A 23,230-nucleotide genomic window follows, 5' to 3' on the forward strand; every position below is an offset into this window, starting at 1 on the left:
TTTCTAAAGAAAAGCTGAAACTTTACTGCGCGTGCGCACTGGTTGACGAATCAATGGCGTGGATTCGTCGCAAAAACGATTCCCTCGAAGACGACTCTCAAACCATCGGGCCCGAGAAACGGGGTTCTCATGAATGCGCGTTGGTCGACGATCATCTTCATCTCTTCGGTGGCGTCGATGGATTAAAATTCTTTCCCCGTAATGAAATCTTTGTGATGAATGTTCGAAGAGCGAAAAAGAAGTGGATCCGTCGATCGACTCGAGGTCAAACGATTCCTCCACCTTGTGCGGGAGCACGATGTGTTGTCATCGACAAGATGATCTACTCATACGGGGGAATCACGGAAGAGGATCGTTTCCTGGGAATCGTTTATCGTCTCGATCCGAAGAAAATGGAATGGATCGAAGTAGGGACGCCTATCGGAGGAAAGAAACCGCACGAACGCTCATACTGCTGTTTGTGCGCGATTGGATCAAGAATGATCATGTTTGGGGGATTGAGCGAAAAGATTCCTCGTGATCAACTCCAGTCTGGGGCAACTCAGGATAAAGACAATCGGAGTAATGATATTTATGAATTTCAACTTGAAGAGGGAAATGAAAAAGGTGACTCGATTTAATATCAATTTATACTAATTTGAAATATAAACTAGGAATGTGGTTGGATTTGGAATTAAGTGGAACACGACCAAAACCACTAGTTGCTGCTGCCATGGCAACCATTGACGAGCATCGAGCATTACTTCATGGAAGTGACGTGGAGAATTCTCACTCTATTTTAATAGATTTAAATCGCAAAGTAAACCTGCGTAGTTAAGTAATTAATATGTTTACCACTATTTTTAGTTGTGGACAGTCATTGATTTCAATGTGAAACCATCACCAAGACGCGACCATACAATTTGTCAATTTGTGACAGAAGGATTTGAAGACGAATCAATTTTTCTTCTCGTTGGTGGTGAAATGGTCGACAAAACAAATTCTGACTATGTTTACATTCTGGATTGTGACAATTCCAAAGCATATCCGGTTGGTATAATTTTCTTTTACTGAATTTTTAATGATTATTTGTAAAGATGGACGTTGATCCACAATTGGGAAAAGTTTTGTGTCACACATGTTATTGTGTGCAGAACGAAGACAAGACTACTGACATCATCGTCTGTTGTGGTGTTAATTGGGATTGGTCATATAGGCCTATTTTAAGCTTCTTTTGTCTTGGTAAATAAATTCTAATTAACTTTGGGAAGTTCAATGAATCATGTTTTGCAGACGTGAAGAACGTGCCGTACATTGAAATTAAACGAGATATTCTCTCGTCGGGACGGGCGTCAGTTCGTGCAACAATTTCATCTCCGCGTCTTTCACTTCCAAGTGACAGAGAAGATATTGAAATGATGCAACGCGAGCTCGAGCATTTGCGACGAAGGTGCTCTGAATTGACCGAAGAAAAATCGTCTATCAGGTTATATATTATGTTGTATACTATTGTAAAGTATAAGGTAATTTTTGTCTTTCAGAAATGAACTGGTTTCTGCCCAAAGTCTCCTGCAAAAAGAAAACACTCAAATTAGGTTAGTTAATTTTGTAAATAATGTTTATCTTTGTTTCGACTGTTTAATTAATTCGAAACGTGATTTTTTGCTTTCAGAGAAGAACTGACCTCTTCTCATCGTCTTGTTGAGCGCAAAGACGGAGAAATTGCACAGATCAGGTTATTTATGGAAAGTAATAAATAAATTTGGTTCAAATCTTTTAATTATAGGCGAGAATTAGCGTCTGTTCATAGAGAAGCAACTTCGGCTCAGCGTCGTAAAGACGAACAAATTTCTTCCATCAGGTTCCAAAGAAAAATACACAATATAACTTTTAAAAGTTTCTGCTTTCGTAGGGAGGAACTGACGTCAGCGCAACGCCAACGTAGTGTTGCATTGACACGCTGTGAAACCCTTGAAGCATCTCGTGACGAGGTGAAGCGACGCCTCGACGAGTTCACTGACGTGTTGAACCTTAGTCCAGACGAAGTTCACCTGTCAAGCCAAAACCTCGGTTCAGGATCTTATGCAGGTGAATGTCATAAATAATTATTTCTTTAAATTTAATATTGCGTATATCACTAAGGCGTTTCTGTTGGCCAATGGCGCGGAATGAGAGTGGCCGTGAAGAAAATTCACGACCTCATCACAAGTCAACGCAACGTGGAAATGTTTCGACGAGAAGTCCTCGTATGCAGTCGACTCCATCATCCCAATATAATGATCGTATGTGGAGCGGTCATAACCGAAGGATCTCCTCTCCAAATCGTCATGGAATTACTCGAAGGATCCGTCAGTGAAGTCATCGACGCCGCCCACGCATCCGGATCCTATTTGACCAATTACGAGCAGCTGTCTATTGCCATGGATATAACGTCAGGTATATCGTATCTTCATCAGATTCGTCCTCGACCCTACGTCCACGGCGACATTCGTCCGTCAAATCTTCTCGTCACGAGAGATATGAAGGTAAAAGTGGGCGACTTGGGAGCGGCTCATATTATCGAGAGTTCTCTGTCCGCTGGTCCAATGAGCCCTCCTTATCTCGCTCCAGAAAGGTTACCTAAGTCTGGCAGCCCTGCCACTTCGAGCACGTTGAATAGTGACGTGTACAGCGTGGGCGTGTCATTACTTGAGATCTTCACGGGTGTGGGTCCTATTCCAGAAGAGAGGCAGACTCAGCTTGATGCTCTTGCTAGTCGTCCTGATTTATTCATGCTTTGCTCTCGCTTGATTGGTCGTAATCCCGCCAATCGAATGTCAGCTCAAAGGTGCTTCGAAACGCTAAAAGTTAATTTTGTTGAAAATGAAAGGGGTTTAACAGCTGAAGACATTCTCACAGCAAAGCGAATAGTTAGTGTTGTTTTTGAGGGAGACACTCATATGGTTATCCTCCAAAAAATATCTATCGATTGAACGTTTATGTGTACTTTGTTTCCTTTCTTTGATGTTTCCCCGGCATTTCTCTAGACTTTTATATTCGTAGTTTTGGTACTTGTTTCATGTCTTCTTTGTCTCGGATTTTTAGGGAGTTTTCTATTTCTATTAGACTTCTAAAGTCTCAGCGGCGAATCTCCATCACCTTGTTTTCTTAATTGGAAGGGTTCGCGTAGAGAGCTTTGCTCTCCAGCAACAGTTAGGTCAATTTGATATAATGACTGAAACGGCTGCCTAAGCAGTGACGATGTCAACGCGTAAATTTCCACAGCTAAATAACCTTTCAAGAACAATTAGCACGTTTTACGACGGTATTGCGCTATATGTCTCACCAGTATTGTCAGCGTAGGCACCAATCATTTCTCGAGTCAAACCTAACCCGTCTTTGACAACGATAAGTATCCGAACTTTGCGGCTTGAAGGAGCTTGGCTGGTCCATACAATTGTTCCTCGAACGACAAGATCGTCGGACGATACGTACCAGCTAGCCCTGTCTAAAGCCCGGCATGCAATGTTACCCTGGTCCTCTTCTCGGAAGCTAAAAAACTCGAATAATTCTTATTGCTTTGTTATTATAAGGGGCATTATACTGTAAAAAGCAACTGATTGAATAGTTTGGAAGTTGGACGTCGTTTGTGGAGTTCACACATGGTGCCGTCGTAAGTTGGCTGCTATTGACTTTCAGTAGCAGAAAGAAGCTAATGGCAGTAGAAACTCACCATAGCTTCGTAAAAGACAGAAGATGTGCAAAGTTCTTCCATGATAAATGCGCGTCTATAGAAAGCAGCAATGCCAGTCTCAATTGAATAGCGATAGCAGTTAAATAATAGAAATCTTGCCTGCCAGTTGTCTGCTGTCAGCATTGTATACAAACGCTGACTTGACGTCAGTTTTGTCGCAGGTTCCAATAAACACGTTTCCGGTGAAATGTATTTTCAGACACTCTTCATCGACGTTTGAATGCATCGTGACGAAATCAGCACTCCTATCTGCTTAATTAATTATGCATTGAAAGAATCACACTGTCCTGTATATACGCGTTTACTTCTTACCGTATGTAAAAATCGCTGAAGGAAACAGCGTTTCGTCAGTGTCATAAAATTGGTGCCACATGCACACTTTTGTATGTCTCCAGGTCGGGATACTCTACAGTCCACTGAGACCCCGAGCCCAGGGAAAAGCATGATACAAAGCCATTCATAGCTAAGCAGTTATTAGTGCCTAAAATTCAAATCATTAGTATCCTCTTGCGTGAGTGGCTATACACGACGTACTTGCAAGTCTAATTCGTAATTTTCCTTGTCTCTCGAACGGTTATGAAGCTTTGTCTCTCAATTGGAGGCCTCTGACAGATTCGAGAAAAGCCCCGGCGCAAATTTTTTCCTCCTTGAATGCACTGGTCAACATTTGGCCACATCTGGATTTGATGCACTGCAACCACAACGTTATGTCAAAAAACTTTTCTTTGTCACTTGTTATATTTTCCAAACCTCCAAAGGGGGCGTTGTATTCAGCCGCTGCACAGAATAGACATCCGACGACTTGTCGAGGACGTTTCTAAAGCCAATTCTTCGTAGAAACACACGAACGTAAACAGTGTCGGGGCTTCCAAGCATAAACATAGGAAGTCTGTAGATTAATTAAGAATTATGGAGAGGAGAAAACATGCAAATGCAATATAATTACAAACTGACCAAAAAGCTGCATGCCAACGCAACTGCAAGCAGGAAAGCAACGAGTAAGAAGCACGTACATCTCTTGTGCCGTCTGTAGTAGAATAGGAGGCCGCCTTTGTTACAGTCACGTCCGGTGATCCGCAAGAAGTCTTAGGAAAGGTTCTAAGTTTGGTTCCTAGCCACATCCGCTGGCCAAAGTGAGGCTTCGCAAAGAGGGATGGATAGGTGATATACAAAAACGAGTCTTACGAGCACTGTGCACGTGGCCAATAAAAAATCAAACAAAATAAATAAAGTAATAGCAATCAAAGAGCATCTACGTGAAACGATAAAGTGTGAGTATTTCTTGTTATAATGATCTTCATTCTGACGTCGCTTTCTTTGCTACATGGCGGCACGAGATATGACACGTGGGTAACCACACGTACTAACCACGTGTACGAACGTCCTCGTCTATTTTATAGATTCTAAGCTCAAATCGAATATTGCGCGCCACTGCAGGTTTTGTTGCAGTACTTTAAGGTTTTTCAGGCTTAGATAAGTGAGTCTTTTTTGGGTGCGAAGATATCGCGAAAGGCAGAACGTCGATTTATACTACGGCGTACCTCCAAAAAGAGTTCTGTCTCGCTCGTACTAGTCATACTGCTTCTTAGTCATCGTTCGTAATCACCTGCGTACCTTCAGAGCTAATTGAATGAAGTTAATGCCTCTAATCGACGGTTTTTCCCCAATGGAGCCCCGATTTTCTAACAACTAGATAGACGCAATCTCTTACGCGATAAACTTCCTACGTCAGTTGCATCGACGACGAATCTTTTCTCGCGTTAGAAAAAGCCATTAAAGTTCATCACGTGACGACGACTAGTCGAGTCCCGTAGTAGAATTCCGGCTTTGTCTGAATCCACACTCTCAGAAGACTCAGCTCGATGCACGCTCATCGCATCGACTTCTTCGCCTCTTTGCAGCTCAAGCAGCGCAGATTCAAACACGCCAATAGGTAAGCGCACGTTCCCCGTTCATTTTTCGTCCGCGCGTCGCGTTGCGACAATGCCTGTGTCCAGTTTCAACGCGGAGAACGACGTAGAGCGCGCGCGTGGATGTTTCTGCTCTCCAGCGACTTTTTCGCTACGAGCGGCGACGTGACACGGATCGCGGACGTGACGACGCTCCGCGGCTCGCGTAATCCTTTCGCCATTCGTCGATCCCTCATCACGTGCACTCGCACTTCGTTTCATTTCATTCCCTTCTTCTTTTTCTTTAGTTTCGCGACGAAAGAGCGAAGAAGAAAGGCAGAAGAAGGCCTCATGTCAGCGCAAAACAGGTCACCCATTGGGGCCCCACTGGTGTAGGCGTGCACTTAGGGGGCGGGGCTCCCTGTGACGTACACGGCGCCGAATGCCTGCGATGACACTGCCCACGCTCGTGGGCATAGAAAAATTTCCGACAGTCTAACAATTAGGTCTGATTTCCAAAAGTCTAATCGAGGGCGGGTTGGGGTCCACGAGTGAGGGCTGGTGGTCATTGCAGTGCACGAAGCCCAATTGTGTACGTTGCAGAGAGTGTAGCGGGACAACAAATCGGTATAATGCAGTAATGGCACTTCCTCCCTCACGTGCTTGGCTTGCATTACTACGTTAGTTTGCATGGGTCCTCTCCCTATGCACTAAGGTTTAGTTGGTGGCTGCTAGTAGGGTAGGATGGTTTGAGTAGTAGGCTTATAGCTCCTTTCCTCTTCACGTGCTTAGCTAGCAGCCGCTACGTGCTTTAGACTATTATTCAGTGGATTTTCAGGTAATCTAGGTTGATTAGTACATAGGCTTATTTTAGGTCAATGGATTTATAAGGTAATCTAGGTTGTTATCAAGTTCCTGCTTTTCTTTTTTCAGGGTAGTATAGTAGGTTTTTTTATTTGCAGGTTTTTATTTCTTCCACAGGTTTTTATTTTTTTCACATGTTTCTTTTTTTACAGGTTTTTATTTACAGGCTTTTATCACATGTTTATGTTTTTTGCAGGTTTTTATTTTCTTTACAGGTTTAATTATTATTAGGTGTAATTAATATTAATTTTTAGTCTAGTATTTTATGAAAATTTCTGATTAATAATTTTTGTTCTCTTTTTAGAGTACGAGAATTTGCTGAAGTATCATTGTGGAAAGGTAAGCGTTTTCTGTCATTGTATCGTGTCTTTTCACTGACATGGTAGGTGAATCAAGAATAGAAGATAACTGAAAAAGAATGTATTTTTGTGCATGTTTTTATATTGTGCTGGTTTTTATATTGTGCATGATAAATTGTTGCATTCTTTTTCTCCTGAGCTCCATGTTCTGGAGACAGGAGTTGCATGATCGGTTAGCTTAGGGACTCGTGTACAAGCGCGCGCGTCTTCTGTTTTCCGCGAATCCTCGGCGTATAACTGGTTTGGTGCATGGGCGCGTGCGTGCCCCTTTGCGCGAGAACCACGCAGAGATTCGCGCAGAGATTCGCGCTAATCCCATGTAGCGTAATGCTCGGTTGCAAGCGCTCGCTTGTAAGCCTTTCGTAACGCTGTATTGCGCGAGCCCCACACGATTGCACGGTACACCTCACTCGAACGTTTTGTGTTGAAACAGAATTTTTATTAAAAATATTCTTCGTTTACATTACGGTTCATGTAGATGACTAGCGACCAAGCGCGTTTGCTTTCCATCACGTCAAAGGAATACACACGTACGACCAAAAATCAGTCCGGGGTTTTACTGAAGGCTAATCGTCACGTGAGTCGCTTTTTTCATGCAACTGGCCAAAGACGCGAGAAATGAGCGTCTTTTCTGCGTGAAAGTCCTGTTCTGCTCATTAGAAATGAAGAGAGGAGGTAGGCAAGCGCGTGAATCGACTCGAGAGGCCCCCTTCGCCGCGTGCTGAGATCTAGAAGCTCTAAATCCAAAGATCTCGCGACTTCTAGCGTTTTAATAAGACGATCACGGCGCACCAGACCCGAATCAACTCGCCGGCATAGTCTCCGACGTTTTTGTTTCGTATTAGAGCTCAAAACGGTGGAAGACATGAACTCCAGCGAATTGGGAAGCTGAAACGCGAGCAGCAGAAGCAGGAGCGAGTTTTCGACGCTCAGAGAGCAGGAATTGGCCTGAAGCGTGAATGGAAACATGTAAGTCTTTATAGGAAAACTTTGAAAGGATTGCTAAATATAAAAATTAAATATGAGACCTTTATATACAGTATATGAATTTTTTCACTTATCTGTGCGGATAGATAGGCTAGATAGATAGATAACCAAAAACTAGATATAGCTCACAGTTTTATTTCTGAATCAACAGTGGGGCTTTTCTGCCCTTTTTAACGTCATGGTATTGAATTATTCTATGCCAATTCATTTGAGCTGATATTAATTATTTTTAATTTTTTTCAGTTATTGAAGTGACGAAGAGGTAGACCGCGGTCCCAACGTCCTCAGCATGACGGGTCGGTCCATCTGCCGGACTGCGGAGATTTGCATCTTTATTCCATAGATGCAGTCTCCTAAACTGCTTGTATGCCTCCTGGATAACGAGGCCTTAGCGTCTAAACTGTCCCATCTCCTGGGTAGGCCTACATCAACTGCTGAAGCGGTTGTGCGGCCCCGAGCTGGAAAACTGCCCACTCACAAGGCGTGTATCTCCGGACGAGGCTACTATCTATATTGGTAGCCTCTCCTGAAGAATGACGCCTACAGCAAAATATGCCTGCCTACCTATTGATTTTATGAGGGCAGCTGGCATACATTTTCCCTGTGCCTTTGGGATATATAATAAAGGCACCCCTCGGAACAGATGGGTGAACTGTTCCTCCTTAGGGGGCTTGGGTCAAAGCCCCCTCCCGCATGAAAAAGGCGAGGGGAATTTTTATTTCGTCTTAGCTACTTCCGGGTTATTTCCGGGTATATGAAATAAAAACGTCATCTCTCTCTATATGTGCTATGAGTCGTCGTCGTGCGTGCCGTAGACGTTTATTCTATTCACGCGATACGGTTACAGTTCTGCGGCGTAAGAAAAACATTCAGCTTCACGTGCAATACCGAGCATGCAAGAAAAAAACAAAAGAACTAGCTAACTACAAATACGAAGAGCACACAGCTTGCTTTCACCCTTTCCAAGTACCTTAAAAAATACATAAATAGCTGCAATAGAGGAAAAACATTCTCCTACTCTCACCTTTGAAGTATTCTAAGTGAAGTAAGCTGTTGTCGCTGAAATGACGACGTAAAAACGACGGGCTTTGAAGTGACGCGACGTAATGATTCGTTTCGATGCGTCGTCGCTTCGCTTTGAGAAGTGTAATTAATATAGGGTCCCTTGAAAAGCAGACATAAACAGAAAATCAATATAATTTTTGAGGAAATATTGAATTACCGTTGGAAGGTGTTTCACCAGTGCGGCAAGCGAGTTGAGACCGCCGCAGTGAGACATATGTCCGTGATGCGGTTATGAAACGGCCCAACGACCAGCAACAGGAGAATCTATTGATAAAATTGAGAACGTCTACGTACTATTGATAAATCAATCAATTTACCATGATACTCCGTGCTGAATGGACTGACAGTTGAAAAGCTGCAGTGATAATTAAACGTGTAAGAAGTGCAACCTAAGAAAAAATAATCAATATCCAAATAGCCTTCATATCCCAAGCATACCTGAAACGTGAGTCCGTCTGAACAGGATAAAGTCAGTCTGAAGGCCACGCAGATTTTCTCTCTGGTCCCAATGGGCTTTGGAGCTTCTAGTGTAGTTGTCATTGACACCACAAAGACAATCAATCTAAAATCAATAAAATGAACATACTGTATTATTGATAAAGAGATTCCTTACCATGACATTCTGTGCAGTGACATGGTCTCAAAAACGCAATTCCCCACGGAGAAATAAAGCGTCATACGTACGTACGTACGTACGTACGTACGTACGTATGGTACGTACGTACGTATGACCTAAGAAAAAATCAGAATCCAAATACCCGGTACTCTTCATGTCCCAAGCATACAGGATTCATGAGTCCGTCTGAACAGAATAAGCTCAGTTTGAAAGCCACGCAGATTTTCACCAACCAGCTTTGGAGCTTCTATTGTGATCGTTGACACAACCTCAATTATTCATCGACGCTTCCGAACAACTCTTTCTCTTGTGGCTAGAGTGTCGTAGTGATGACAAAATCGATAAAATTGAGATCGTATTACTGATAAAGAGATCGCTTACCATGACATTCTGTGCTGTGACACGGTCTCAAAATCGCGATTCTCCACGGAGAAATAAAAGCATCAGACGTACATACAACCTAAGAAAAAAATCAGCATCCAAATACTCTTCATGTCCGAAGCATACCAAGTCAGAACGCCGTGATGTTCTTCTCAATCGGTTTCGAACGTAACTGCTTCTCGGGCGTCGTCATGGTCACGGCGACGGAATTTCTGCGACGGTGCGGACGCAAACGACGTCATCGTCGTCGCCACGGAAACGGAAAACTGACTTCCGGCGAGGTGGCGAAAGACGAGGGAACGAATTGCTGTTGTACTCGTTGCTAGAGGCAACGGAGCGGTGAAAATTCGCGATAATTTTGTTTTCGTGGCGTTTTTCTTTCTCCTAGGAAAGAACGGATAAAATAGAAGTCGCTCTTTTCCTTATCGCTCACCGTTCGCTTTGCCGTATGTAGCCTTCTATCGCTCCTTTTTGCCTACAGTACACAAGAGAGTGAGAGAGCTACGAAGAGATAGAGATCGAGAAAAACATTACTTGGTCGAATACTTGCACCGTTTCTCCAATCTTGAGCACGAGTTCTCGATCGATTCTTGCTTCTTAGATGTGCATCGCTGCGAAAAAACTAGGAGAAAGTGATCGGCGAAGTCCGCGTGGAGAGATCCCCTTTTTTATCGCGAAAAAAGGGCACCCGATCGACCGAACGCTTACCTTCGTCGTCGTTTGCATTCGTCTTTAGCTCCCACGCCATCGCGGCGCCGAAGTCGAGCGCTTTCGTCTTCTACGCCACGCTTTCTTCTTCATCGATTCGACGAAATCACGTGTTCGTTCGTTGTACGATGTCCCGTTCGATGACAAGCCCGCGAATGCCCGTTCTACGACAATCTACGCGAAACGTAAGACAAGAAACCATTTAGAAGAGAAAGGCGACCACGAGGCATCTTCCACCATCTTGAACTTGAGGCGACAAAGCTTACATCATTCATTGCTAAAAATAGAATTGCTGACCATAATCATTATGTAATCAACAGTCAAACCGGTATTGAAACCGGTTTCTATTTTCGCACCTATTCAGAGAAACCAATGAGAGCTCTAGGTGAAACCACGTGACTTTGACGGACCAATGAGAGCAATGGGTTGGGCTACGCTGTTCAAAAGCAACGCGCACACCGATTTCCCTTCAGTTGAGGCCTAGGGTGGGTGCGGCGCGGAGCAATCTGCGTCTCATCCTTGACGGACTGGCTCGGGAGATTGGCAAAAGGGCAGTCAGGATCGTTGGATCAGCGTGGCCCACGGATTAAACCCGTGCCGGAGCCTCTAAGCAGGGCGATGGGGGGCTTCGGCCTCGGTTCACGCACTGAGCGGAAAGATCGCTTATACGTCTTATTGTTGCCAAACGAGCACGACCTGCGTTAAGCAGAGTGGGTACGGCTCGGAGGGGGTGTCGCAAGCGGTCTGGTTGCCGGCACTTATCTCACCAATTGGCGCGATTAGATTGCGGATGATCTGGCTCAGGAGACTTCGATTCAGGCATTGCACGTCCTTTCCTGTCGACTCCTACAAACGGTGGTCAGCCGCTCTCCTCCTCAGAAGCCCTGGTTCTTAGCTATATGCTTACCAATGTGGTCAGGTATCGTCGCGCCGGGGGATTCGGTATTAGGGGCCGACTACTCATCCAGGCGGATACTGCTTGAGGGGGCCTATGAGGTTAAAACTCGCCCGACACTTTTTGGAACCGGTGGTCATCGCTTGCGGTGGCTGCCATGAGCTACGTAGCGTTCGAACCTCCCCGCGGTGTAGCTCGGGTAACGCTAATACGAACGCATTCAGAAAAGGTACGTACAGCAATTATTTTACAGTGACTAATAGGAGTTTGATTTTCAGGTGGGGATGAAAATTGAACGTGCTACGAAGATGAAAATGGTCAAAGACAATTTGTTGGCGAAGACAAACAGAACTTTCGGAAAGACGAACAGCAACAAAAGAACGAAAGAAAGGATGTTGGTGACGTTAGATAAGATTTTGGCATGAACATACCGTAAAAATCGCTGTGCGTATTTAAAGAAATAAATTGAGCGCAATTTGAGTACGTGGCCACGCTCTTAACTAACTACGGCATCCGGTTTCAAAAACATGCGCCCTGACAAATAATCACTAAACAAAATCTTCTTCTAGTTGATACATCATCACAATTTGCTGCTTGCTATTGATAGTTTCTGTGCGAGAAGACAACAGTGAATTAAAGTGCTCATTCGCCTAATTAATTTCACTGCCAGCTCAAAGAGATGCAACTGAAATGTTTTGCCTCGTCTTTTTCTGAACTAAAGATCGCGACCAATTTTTGATTGAAGTCGCATTAGAGTGAGGTTGTGCTAAGTTATTACATTCTTGACGTAGATTTTTGAATGAATTTCAAAGCGAATGATCCAGTTAGTTGTAGATGATCATGTCGCAGTTACAGGGTTACTCAATGAGCCCCTATATTGGTTAACTGAATCACTGTTGCCTATAGCGTTGGCGTTCCAAATCCAACGCCGTTAGGTGACGTCGCAGATCAGAAGGAACGGACCAGTAGACATTGTCGTCATCTAGAACTCGACATCAATCAATTTGATCATTGAAACAGTATATAGTGCAAAATGTCAGTCTCTCACGTGCGCTGCTTATTCTAAACAATAGACTTTGCCCCAGTGATCAGTTACAAAATTAATGTGATACTTTGTGGCGACACCAAAAATTGTCTAAAGTCTACGAGGAGATATGTAACGGTATGTAGAGTAGCAGCGCCGACCTCAAAACGCTCTATGTCATTGGGAAACGCCCTCACCTACAGTATAAGGCTGAACCTGATTTTCAAATTGATGACGCGGACGTTGGAGGAGGAACGTCCGTTTGTAGGTAGGTAGAAGTTCATTCAGTCGTATCAAATAACAGTGATTACTCAAACGACAATTTTTCGTCGCTGACCTGACTACGTCATTTTGAATTTGAGTCAAAAAGAGCGGGACAATTGCCTACTGTGCACTCTGGATCAGCTGATGCAGACGGAATACGAAAATATGACCACTATCAAAGGATGCAATCATTTCTCGGTTACGTTCATGAAAGCCACAAAACCGGAATGTTACAGAATTCAGAAATGAAGACAACAGTTAATAAATTTTGGGCGATCTTTCCCAGGTATCAAAAGAAAGACCAACAGTCTAGTCAGTACGTTTGAGTTTTGTAAGAATTGGATTAGCTGAGGATCTATACTCGTTCAAATACCTAAGAGTCCTATGGTAGGATCGAGAATCTCTACTCGTTCAAATACCTAAGATTCCATTGATAAGATTTAGATTCTATCTCGTTCAAATACCTAAGAGTCCTTTGGTAGTACGGTAAGGCTGAACCTAACCTATAGATGCTGATGCCACGGACATTGGAGGAGGAGCGTCCGTCTGTAGGTATGAGGTCATTCAAACGCATCAAATAAGAGTGCTTATTACTTCGAAGTTGAATACCCGACGACGGCACAAAATTACAACGGACGCACGATCGCCTCCTGTGCACTCAGGATCAGCTAATGCAGATGGAACACGAAACAATGACCACTAGCAACAAAGAAGCTATTATATTTTTGGTTACGTTCATGAAAGCCACAAAAACCCAGAAGTGGCAATGTCATTCCGAAATAAAGACAATGATATAGGAATTTTTTTTGCGATCTTTCCTAGGTATCAAAAGAAGAAAGACTATCAGTCTAATGATTACCTTTGCGCAAAAATTCCGTGAGAATTGGATTTGCTGTCGGTTGGACAAAAACTGAAGAAAGTCTTTGTAGACATCTTGAGTTGAGGAGAATGCCGGGGAATTTGACGATCTCCTGCAACGAAAATGCCTTGGTGATCTCGCTAGATGACTGGTAGACGCTTTGAACGATCTTTCGATGCTCGACGCACGTCGCTTCGAAGTCGAGAACGAGAAAGAAGTAGAACGAAGGCATAGCTCGGCCAGCCAATGCTGTAGAAACAAGCTAAGACCTTTTTAATGCCGCATCGAAGCAATCGCAATTGCCAAACGGGCTAAAAAGACGGAAAAACACGTAGCAGCTTGTAGAACAAACGGGAATTTAAAAGAACCCGGACATGGAGTTTAACCGGTACAAAACTGAAACATTTCTTTCTGACTCGCTGCTACTTCTAAGGAATCCAGGAACACTATCAAAAAAAGCCCAAATTTTGACATCGTTTTAAGCACGCATTGACGGAACATTATACAGTATTATTTACTATCTAAAAAAAAACACAAATACACAAAAAATCCGAACACTGTCTAAAACACCTGAAAGAATGAAATGTTTTATCTAACGATTTTTGCTGTCGTATGCAGGGTCAACTATGACCTTCTACAAGTAATGTTGTCAGCTCAGACGAAACACCCGTGCACGGCTGATTTTCAAGCACTAGGATCATCCTTACCTGTTTGGGTTGCAGAGTCCAAGTCCTCTGTGCTGGCCATTACATTCACGTAAGTAGTCGACTTCTGAGATGACAATTTCTTCTCTTTCTTCTTCTCTTTCATCTCCGCGGGCGCATCACGCAAAGGATTGCCATCATTCATAGAAATGATATCTGGCAAGGAAACTTCTTCTTTATTCATAGGATCTAACATGGCGCCACGAGGAGCGAAAGAACTCATTGGCGTGCAATCGTCTTCAACGGGCATCTTCGATTGGGTCGACGCAATATTGGACAAATCCTGCGCCGCAGCGTTGACGTAACTGGTGCCTGCCAACGGCACATTCTTATTCGAAGGAGCCGTGCCGCCATTCATATCCAAGTAGTAAGCGTTATTCGACCGAGGCAATAAAGGTTGTTCTTCAAATTTGGAGTTGGGAGGAGTAAAAGAACTCATAGGCGTGCAATCCTCCGACTTCGATTCGGTCGACGACATATCTAAATGACCCGCAGATATGTCGCCCATATCACTCATAGCTTGCAAAGCGTTCGCCACGTCACTCGACTTGATTCTATCCGACGGATCTCTCTCCCAGCAGCGAAGCATAAACTGATACACGGACTTGGGACACAGCGAAGGACGCTCCAAACTCAAGCTACCTTGAAGAATTCCACCGATCACTTGCTCGTTGCTCTTACCAAAATACGGCTGATACCCAAAGACGAAGATCTCCCATAGAAGAACGCCTAGTGACCAGACGTCTGATTCGACGGTGTATTTCCCGTCGGTTATCGCTTCTGGGGCCATCCATCGAATAGGCATCGTACCGCCTTTACGACGATAATACTCTTCTTGGTAAATATCTCTTGCCATTCCAAAGTCGGAAACTTTCACTGATAATTGATTATTGTTTTCGCCGACGAGACAGTTTCGTGCGGCGATATCGCGATGAACGAACAAACGCGAGGCGAGATAGGCGACGCCGGCGGCCGCCTGAGCGGCGATGTCCACCAGTTGGACGATGGACAGAAGAGAACGCGGATGCGTCTCGTTGGGACGCGCCTTTCGAATGTAGGCCTTCAAATCGCCGTGTTTCATGAGTTCAGTGATGAGATAGAGGGGTTCGTCACGCGTGCAGATTCCCAGAAGACGGACAATGTTTGGATGATCAAAGTCCATCATGATTTCCATTTCCTTTCGAAAATCTTCGGCCGTCTCTTGCGACGACCCCTGCTTCATTGTTTTCACTGCAACTCGCGTTTGCTCTTCGCCTTTGACGATTCCCTTTGCCCAGGCAAAATAGACTTTTCCAAATTGACCTTCGCCGAGTTCATCTTCCATTTTGAGACGTTCCTTGCTGAATTGGAATTCGTCGTACGTTGGCCAGGTCATGAGCCAGTGAATTTGGCGTTGGTTTTGTAATTCTTGTAGCCGAATGACTTCCAATTTTGCCTGACGACGTCTCATTCGCACGCAGACAATAACAATCACAAGTACGATGATTAACAGCGCTGTTACCGAAGAAGCTATGATAATAACCATTGTCATGGTGTTGTCACCAGTGTCTAAATTATCACGTGTATAAGAGCGAGTAAGAAATAACGCTGTCCAAGTTTTACCTGGTAGTGTTTCAGGAGGCTTTGGAATAAAAAATGAGCAAGAATCGCTTGTCGGACCGGTGTTCTTTTCATTGCACTTAGAGTCACTCTCAGCCTCCAAAGTTACCATGTACCGATGGTCGAGGTCAATCGCAAACTTTGATAAGTCTAAGATATTTGATTCGCCAACCGATTTTCCAACGTGCATGGTAGTATCACTATCGACTCGACCAGCGCCCGTTTCGTTTGCTTTGAACAAATTGACACGGTATCCCTGACGTTCACCACGCCAGTCAGACATAGAAATGTCGGTGTAATTCAAATTCAATCGAATCTCATTCCCATTATCGCCAAGAAGTTCGCAAGTAAGATTGAGAGCCGCAGACCGAGGAGCTGTGACAAACGATATTAATTAATTAAACAACGTACATCCAATTGTTATGTGAGCCGATGCGTACCTTCACCGCAAGTGAAAACAGGTAGAGTCCTAGGCAAACCCGCTCCTCGCCCGGAGTACGCTCGAATACTTACGGTATAGGGATGATAAGGCTCCAGACCAAAGAATTCCGCTTCGCCAGTCACGTTTGAAGTATTGTAGACGTCACCTTGATAAGACGATATGTCTTGATCAGACGATATGTTTGCGTCCACTCGAAATAGAATTCCATTAGGCTCGACAGTCCAATTGACTTTTATCCACGTCGAATTTCGCCCAACCAAAGAAACGTCAGGTTTATTAGGTACTTGTAAAAGAATTGATTATTTAATTAAACGAATGAAATAAATAACAAACCTCCTTCTCCAGTTCTGTTTCTTCCGGAAGCGTAAGGACCTATCCCATTGACACTACACGTTCTTGCAGCGATTTCTACGTAATACTGGGTATAGGGCGCTAGTTCCGTAAGCAGCGTTTCGTGATTTCCAGCTTCAATTTCTTTTTCAGGCCAATCGACCTTGGAGCTATTCTCCGGAGAGTACCGTACGACGTAGTGGCACAGCGCGCCGTTCAAATTAGATTTCAAAACCGATATCCAACTCAGAAGAAGCGTCGAGCTTTCTTCCGTTCGACTAACAGTGAAATTACGCGGAGCAGACGACGGAGCTAAACAACCACTTAGAGAATCCATATATTTAAAAATACTTATCTTACCAGATGGAGGCGTCTGAAAGAGATGAAGATCAGAGTCGCCTTCGAGCGAATCATCCAAAAAACCGGCAACAATCTTAGCAGAGAAAAGCGTATTGGGCGGCAATTCTTCAACAGTTGCACTAGTCTCATTTTTGTTGACAACTCGCCCAGATGAAATAGGTTCGTCTAGTTGTTTAATAGGTTCGTCTAGTTGTTTAACATTAAGTGTATAGTTCAGCAGATCCTGGTCCTGCAACGGTCGTTCCCAAATTAACGTTACTGACGTCGACGTAAGATTCGTATGAGTAACGTTGCGCGGTGCCAAAGCACCAACATCTTGACGTTTTGTAAATTCGAATATCTGCTCGCTAGCCGCTCCCTCTCCCGACGACGTGATTGCTCGTACAATGACGGAATAATTTACAGGGAACTGCAGTCCTTCTACGTTTTGAAAACGCGCCTTTGGATTGTTCACATGAATGATTCTTAACGTTTTTGGCGTTCCCGTTTTGTTGGCCCACTGCGTGGCGATTTCGTACTCAGTTATAATGCCGTTGGGTTTCTTCGGCGGAGACCACGAGACAATTAGCGTCGCTTTTCTCGTTGCAAATACACGAACGGCATCAGGAGGACCCGGCTCTAAATGTACCCCAAATCAAATCAAAAAGTAATCAACATTGTCACTAGATCTTACTTCCTTCATTGGTTGCAACGACAAGTAGCTCCGACCTAGGACCTACATTGAGATTGTGAAGAATGTTAAAGGCTCGCATGGAGAACTGATATTCTGTGTATCCCGTCAAGTTTGAGACTTTCCATCGAAAGAATCGGCGAACAGGTAAGTCGAGTTGGCCGGGGAGCAGATCCACGTCTTGTGCAAATCCCGTTGCCGTTTCCGTAATATGGTATCTATAAGCTATTCGACCATTTGGAGAACTAGGCGGCTCCCATTCGAGAATGGCAGACGACTCATCCACGTCAGAAATTTGAAACGATTCAAGCGGCCCGGGAGCTGTGACAAAGAAAATATTATTCGTCTACATTATTATTAACCCCCTGCTGCGACACGTACTTCCTTCGAGTGTATAGGCAACTGTGACGGCACTTGCATTACCACCTTCGGCCTTCACTTCAATTTTATAGTAAGTGTATGGGGACAAACCCGTGAGTACGTAAGACTCATTTTTCGTCGTTACGTTCTGCTTCTCATCATCAGCGCCAACGTACATGATTATGTAGCGCGAGATGTTGTTGCCAACCAACGGAGCAAGCCACGACACTAAAATGCTATCCGGCGTGTTAGACGTTGCATTCAACTCACGTGGAGCACCAACAACTAAAACAGACGCATGAGTATATAATAAAAAGTAAACAACTTATTGACTAACTTTGCTTCAAAGTTACGACGTAAACGGCTTCGGTCCGTTCGCCTAGTCCCTGCGACGTTCTCGCCCGCATGTATGTTGAATAGTTGGTTCCTTCGGCAAGGTTTGTCAACATTGCGTTGCTCTCGTTTCCTTGAACCGTGATATTGGCAACAGAGTCACGATTCGACGAGTATAATACAAAAAAGCGATAGTCCAATATCCTGCCGTTAGGTTTCGACGGCGCCTTCCAGCTCACTGAGATCGCCGTCACACTCGAAGCGTCAGCTCGTTCTAATGAAGGCGGCCCAGGAACTACATAAAATTAAACAAAAATGAAATTATCTATAAATAAAATTGTCGTTCTATACCGCCTTCGCTTGTTTGCACGATAAGATCGTCGCTAACCGGTCCAGGGCCAATGTTCGTTCTACCGCTCACTTTGACGACGTAAGATGTGTACGGTAAAAGATCGGTAAGCGTAGCCTTCGTTTCCGTTCCATGCACCTCAACAGTTTTCTCCGACTCGTCGCCCTTCGGAGCGACATATGTGACGACGTATTCGCGAAGGACGCCGTTACGACTATATTTAGGTATCGCATTCCAAGAAATCGTAACGCTGCTTTTCGTAGCGTCAGTCAGCGAAACATTGGACGGCGGCACATCGGGAACTACAATTGATTATTAATTGTAGAGGGAAAATCATATGTATTCTTCTCACCGTCTTCTGGAGTGGTGAAGTCGTAGTAAGATGACGTTGGCCCGGGGCCAATTGCCGTTTCCGCGCTCACTCGCGTTCGATGTTTTCGTCCCGAAAGTAGAAGGCTCACCGTTGTGGTCTTGTGATTTGCGTCGATCTCGATTTCTTGTTGGGCCAAAATCCACTGGCCTTCTTCTTTAATTTGGACTTCTACTTTGTACTTCGTGATAAAGCCATTCCGATAAAATAGATCAGGTGGTTTCCAAGCGATCTCAGCTATTCTATTAGGTCGAGTCGTAACCGCAATAACGACGGGACTCCCATCAGGACCTATGCAAAAATTGCCTACATAACGTAAATCCTCTCTAGTTAATTAATACACCTACTGTCTTCTAGCGTCTTCGTCTCGTTGGGTGCACTCAACCCAGACCTATTCCCGTAAAACGCTTCTATTTGAACTCGATAAAAAGTGTCGGGTCTCAAACCCTTGACCTCGGCTTCACGCTGCGATCCGTTAACGCTGACTTCGAAACAAGTGACACATTCTTTCGCTGTTTCTAAATCCTTTCGACAGGCAATCACAAGAAAACTCGTTGAAGAGTCGTCGTTCATAGACCATTTAACGTTCATCGTTTTACTAGCTGACGTTAGGCGTTCGAGTGTAGGAGAAATTGTCGCTGTCATTGGTGCAGAAATTGTACGTTTTACCCACTCGGATTTCAATCCAGATCGGCTAGTTGCCCTAATAGACAGGTCAAGCCCGTGAAACGCCTTAATTCCATTAAGCTTCGACGTAAATCTTTTCGAAAGACACGCACCGTCGAGAGCGCAATAGCAAGACTCGTCGCGATTGAAACATTGTAACTAAACAAGATCCAATTAATTAACTACAAGAGAAAAATTCTAAAGATTAACTCACCTGATATTGCGGATCGATTTGGCCACTTCCACTTGAACTCGTCCACTCAACTGCTTCGATTCCGCTCTCTTCATCTACTGCTGCCAGTTCGAGAGTGTACACCGGTTCATTTCCGTCTTTCGAGCAAAGATCTAAATCTCTGATTGGACTATGCTCGCGTTTCCACACGTTAACGCTGGAGATTAACGGATGACTGAAGTCCGTGTAAAAAAACGCCGAACTGTGCGCCATGTGTCCAAAAACATCAATTGCGGTTATATTAACTCGGAATGTTTCGCCAGATTGAAAGAGCTTCGAATGAAGATAGGCATAGCTATGTTCCAAAGCCGTGAAATTTCGAGATGCAATTAGAGAGTCGTTCTGATAAAGAGTCACTTCGAAAGACATGATTCCCGAGTCATTATACGTTGGGATGCCGGTGAATGAGAGTGGCGATGCGATAAAGTTGTCGCCAGTCTGAGGCCGTTCAATGCGATATAGCAGTGACGGATTCGTTTTGATGTACGAATTGTAAAAGTGATTTTCCCAGCTAACACTAAGATATCGTCCATTTTGATTCGTTTGCCAGTGTGAGTTATTAGTCGACGTGAAGTGAAGCTTGTGACGAGTCGATAAGGCAACCGAAGAACCTTCCGCTTTGTCGACCAAGACGTAACTTCGAATGACGTGTGGCGTATAGGAATCGTGAGTAACCGTCAATTCAATCACATTCATTCCCGAAGAAAGATGAATTTGAATAGGATGAGGAACCGGCTGACTGCTGATGCGATGGGAATTACTAAATTGAGACGGCTTCTGGAGAAAGCTGCTTTGATTCTCAAGAACATAGACTTTCCACGTGTACGTTAGTTGACAGTCGAAGAAGCATGTCCAACCGTTCCAATACACGTCGACGTAATCACGTAGAGCGCTGTGTCCAGAGACTATTGTGGCGCTGACATGAAGAGGAGTGGGCTCCGGTGACGGTAGAGCCACGTCGCTGCACCCACGTGGCCATCTCGGAGGAGGATAGAGGCAGTTGAAAGGAGCATAGTCAATTTCGTCTGTATAGAAAACAAGATGACAGTGTTAATAACTAACTAAAGATGATTGGTACCAAGACATTCGGTGATGCTATCAAATCGTTTTAGTGATCGAATGCACGTGTCGCAGTTCTGTCCGAATGCGCCGTCGAGACACGAACATTGGCCGGTTGTCAGGTTACAATTTTCGTTCAACGATCCAGGTGAAAAACATTCGCAAACTGAAAACGTACAAACCTAACTTACCAGGTAGCTGTTAATTAAAGAGACGCCTTACCTCGCTGAGCTGTACGTGCTTTGACTATGGAAGTAAGAGGACCTTCTCCGGCTCCTGTGACAGCTTGCATCCACACTGAATATTCGCTAAGAGGCTCCAAGTTTGATATAGTAAAATTCTATATATAAGAAGCACGTTAGATTACGATTATTAGTTGAGGATTGGTTGTACTTTAGACTCTGGAGATGCAGTACCATGTAGCACTGTTGAATTGCTTTCTCTTTGATAGTAAATGACGTATTCCTTCAACAATCCGTTGATTTCGGTACACGAAATTTCGCTCCACGTCACTAATAGCTCCTTTCCTCCGGGGATATCAAACACGGACATATTCCGAGGAACACCGGTCGGTTCTATTACTTAATAATTAAATACAATGCGTACATTTAGTTTGCCTTACTGCTTTCTGCTGTCAAAACGACGTGCGACGTCCAATTGCTTACGTATAGATATCCTAATGACTCGTCTTTAGATAGTGCATAAACATAAACGTTGTACCACGAGTAACTAGAAAAAAGTCCCTGTAAGAGCGTCAAGGAGATGAAGTAAAAGAAACAAAAAAACCTTGTCAAGTTGGTGATCACATGTTCGGTTATGTTTTCCGCCAAAGCGCAAACGAAAGGACGACAATCATGGCAACACGTCGTTTGGCCGTGCACCTCTTCGTTCATTGAACTGTTATCGGAAGAACATTGGTACCCAACGCGAAATCCCGCGAACAACCCGTTGACATATCTTGGAGATAAAGACCATGTCACTTTGAGATCAACCCGACCATCCACGCCGGAAATTGAAGTGACGTTTAGAAAGGAAACATCCGTTGGACGTGCAGGCGGTACTAAAAGTTATTGAATAATATCTCGATTATCTGACTATTTACTGTACAAACCTGCGTACGTTCTAACAGATTGAACAGAGGAGTATTGGCTGGGACCAACGTGGTTGTAAGCCCGGATTTTGACGTCATAAACCACGTATTCCTCCAGGCAAGTTAGAGTCCGTGAATGAACGTCACCGCTCACGTTAACCGGAGGAAGATCCGTATCAAACTCTTCTCCAACGTAGTGTATTTCATAAAGAATGACATTTCCGTTGCGATCTTCCACCGGAGGAGGATCCCATTCAACGCGAATACAGCTCATACAGCTATTGCAATGTAAGAAAGGATCAAGAGAAGTGACGGTTAAATTAGCAGGCGGTTGACTAGGAACTATAGAAAAGCTTGTAAAGAAATAACCTATAGATTAATTAAATCATCACGACCTCGTTTCACGAGTGTCGTCGGTGTTTCAATCTCTGGCGTCGTTGTTGCCGTTTCAGTCGTCGACCAGAGAAGCGACGCGAAGACGAGAACAGTGCACAAAGTCATTCGTCCTACCAAAACAATGATATAATGGCTAGCCACGTGTATGCATCGAACGCATCCTATGAATATTTTTAGGAGTGTTTATAGGGAGAGCTTTGCTTCCTTGCCTCCACGTAATACGATCCCTCGCGTGTCTCACCTTCGATGATAAATCCTATTCGCTTGACCATGACTTGGATCGCACGTGGAATGTTGAACGCTTCACGCGGTATAGTCAAGTTCGCTTAGACTTCTATTTTCCCTTCCCAATCGGTTGAGAAGAGCGGGGCTATAGCTCACTAGAGACGAACTATAGAAATGAAACGTGACGCGACTGTCTAATCAGGAGAGCGGAATTACGCGTGGCCGCGGTTCGGGAGGACGGTAAGGATATGACTAGCAGACGTCGATCGTTTCCCCCTCTAATTGAGTCAGGTTAGACACACAAATGACTACGTCAAGTTATATATATATGCCTATATGAAAAAACGTCAGATATCCGCACGCCGTTATATTAAGCCGAAATAGCTACTAAGGTCTTCTCTTCGACGCGCGTCGAGTCTCTT

General features: G+C 44.2%; 3 protein-coding genes and 1 long non-coding RNA gene across 8 annotated transcripts; 1 reads left to right on the plus strand and 3 right to left on the minus strand.

The window, feature by feature from the left end:
• The first annotated feature begins 53 nt into the window (after positions 1-53).
• LOC136195430 (uncharacterized) lies at positions 54-3,057 on the plus strand. The gene is made up of 10 exons (XM_065984754.1): positions 54-606; positions 654-799; positions 847-1,029; positions 1,077-1,221; positions 1,273-1,465; positions 1,521-1,574; positions 1,652-1,714; positions 1,766-1,840; positions 1,892-2,067; positions 2,122-3,057. Exons 1-10 carry the CDS (start codon positions 54-56, stop codon positions 2,949-2,951), a joined length of 2,418 nt encoding a protein of 805 aa, XP_065840826.1. The 3' UTR covers positions 2,952-3,057.
• A 5,581-nt stretch (positions 3,058-8,638) lies between these two features.
• On the minus strand, positions 8,639-10,775 carry LOC136195221 (uncharacterized). 3 transcript variants are annotated; one of them, XM_065984526.1, is made up of 12 exons: positions 10,582-10,775; positions 10,408-10,495; positions 10,307-10,348; positions 10,000-10,257; positions 9,874-9,952; positions 9,726-9,805; positions 9,490-9,678; positions 9,315-9,438; positions 9,194-9,265; positions 9,034-9,140; positions 8,836-8,975; positions 8,639-8,781 (listed from the first exon to the last, which is right to left on the minus strand). In XM_065984526.1, exons 1-4 carry the CDS (start codon positions 10,619-10,621, stop codon positions 10,026-10,028), a joined length of 402 nt encoding a protein of 133 aa, XP_065840598.1. In that variant the 5' UTR covers positions 10,622-10,775; the 3' UTR covers positions 8,639-8,781; positions 8,836-8,975; positions 9,034-9,140; positions 9,194-9,265; positions 9,315-9,438; positions 9,490-9,678; positions 9,726-9,805; positions 9,874-9,952; positions 10,000-10,025. The 3 variants fall into 3 exon arrangements, with proteins under 3 accessions (XP_065840598.1, XP_065840597.1, XP_065840599.1); XM_065984525.1 differs by having other exon boundaries at positions 9,490-9,608; positions 9,662-9,805; XM_065984527.1 differs by lacking the exons at positions 8,639-8,781; positions 8,836-8,975; positions 9,034-9,140; positions 9,194-9,265; positions 9,315-9,438 and having other exon boundaries at positions 9,598-9,608; positions 9,662-9,678.
• Positions 10,776-12,972: 2,197 nt separating this feature from the next.
• On the minus strand, positions 12,973-13,940 carry LOC136195228 (uncharacterized). 2 transcript variants are annotated; one of them, XR_010671842.1, is made up of 4 exons: positions 13,498-13,940; positions 13,359-13,432; positions 13,229-13,310; positions 12,973-13,183 (listed from the first exon to the last, which is right to left on the minus strand). It is a non-coding gene; the product is annotated as an uncharacterized lncRNA (long non-coding RNA). The 2 variants fall into 2 exon arrangements; XR_010671841.1 differs by having other exon boundaries at positions 12,973-13,310.
• A 156-nt stretch (positions 13,941-14,096) lies between these two features.
• LOC136195203 (uncharacterized) lies at positions 14,097-23,230 on the minus strand. 2 transcript variants are annotated; one of them, XM_065984485.1, is made up of 21 exons: positions 23,025-23,230; positions 22,825-22,963; positions 22,583-22,693; positions 22,209-22,529; positions 21,884-22,157; positions 21,720-21,826; positions 21,491-21,672; positions 21,320-21,437; positions 21,117-21,263; positions 20,021-21,063; positions 19,488-19,965; positions 19,123-19,431; positions 18,773-19,072; positions 18,426-18,716; positions 18,110-18,373; positions 17,732-18,049; positions 17,059-17,676; positions 16,702-17,010; positions 16,367-16,651; positions 15,930-16,301; positions 14,097-15,875 (listed from the first exon to the last, which is right to left on the minus strand). In XM_065984485.1, exons 2-21 carry the CDS (start codon positions 22,853-22,855, stop codon positions 14,308-14,310), a joined length of 7,446 nt encoding a protein of 2,481 aa, XP_065840557.1. In that variant the 5' UTR covers positions 22,856-22,963; positions 23,025-23,230; the 3' UTR covers positions 14,097-14,307. The 2 variants fall into 2 exon arrangements, with proteins under 2 accessions (XP_065840557.1, XP_065840556.1); XM_065984484.1 differs by having other exon boundaries at positions 22,825-22,974.

The sequence above is a fragment of the Oscarella lobularis genome, chromosome 14 (genome assembly GCF_947507565.1).
Source record: "Oscarella lobularis chromosome 14, ooOscLobu1.1, whole genome shotgun sequence".
NCBI classification, from domain to species: Eukaryota; Metazoa; Porifera; class Homoscleromorpha; order Homosclerophorida; family Oscarellidae; genus Oscarella; species Oscarella lobularis.

Excerpts from the sequence above, each read along its gene's own strand:
- LOC136195430 (XM_065984754.1), top strand. The coding sequence starts at position 54 with ATGGCGTGGATTCGTCGCAAAAACGATTCCCTCGAAGACGACTCTCAA. Across the intron at positions 1,715-1,765 it reads GGAGAAATTGCACAGATCAG|GCGAGAATTAGCGTCTGTTC; the intron begins GTTATTTATGGA and ends TTTTAATTATAG. Across the intron at positions 1,841-1,891 it reads GAACAAATTTCTTCCATCAG|GGAGGAACTGACGTCAGCGC; the intron begins GTTCCAAAGAAA and ends CTGCTTTCGTAG.
- LOC136195203 (XM_065984485.1), bottom strand. The coding sequence starts at position 22,855 with ATGGTCAAGCGAATAGGATTTATCATCGAAG. Across the intron at positions 18,050-18,109 it reads TGCCTATACACTCGAAGGAA|CTCCCGGGCCGCTTGAATCG; the intron begins GTACGTGTCGCA and ends TCTTTGTCACAG. Across the intron at positions 15,876-15,929 it reads GCCTCCTGAAACACTACCAG|ACACTGGTGACAACACCATG; the intron begins GTAAAACTTGGA and ends GTGATAATTTAG.
- LOC136195221 (XM_065984526.1), bottom strand. The coding sequence starts at position 10,621 with ATGGCGTGGGAGCTAAAGACGAATGCAAACGACGACGAAG. Across the intron at positions 10,496-10,581 it reads GAATGCAAACGACGACGAAG|TTTTTTCGCAGCGATGCACA; the intron begins GTAAGCGTTCGG and ends ACTTTCTCCTAG. Across the intron at positions 10,349-10,407 it reads CGGTGCAAGTATTCGACCAA|GCAAAAAGGAGCGATAGAAG; the intron begins GTAATGTTTTTC and ends TGTGTACTGTAG.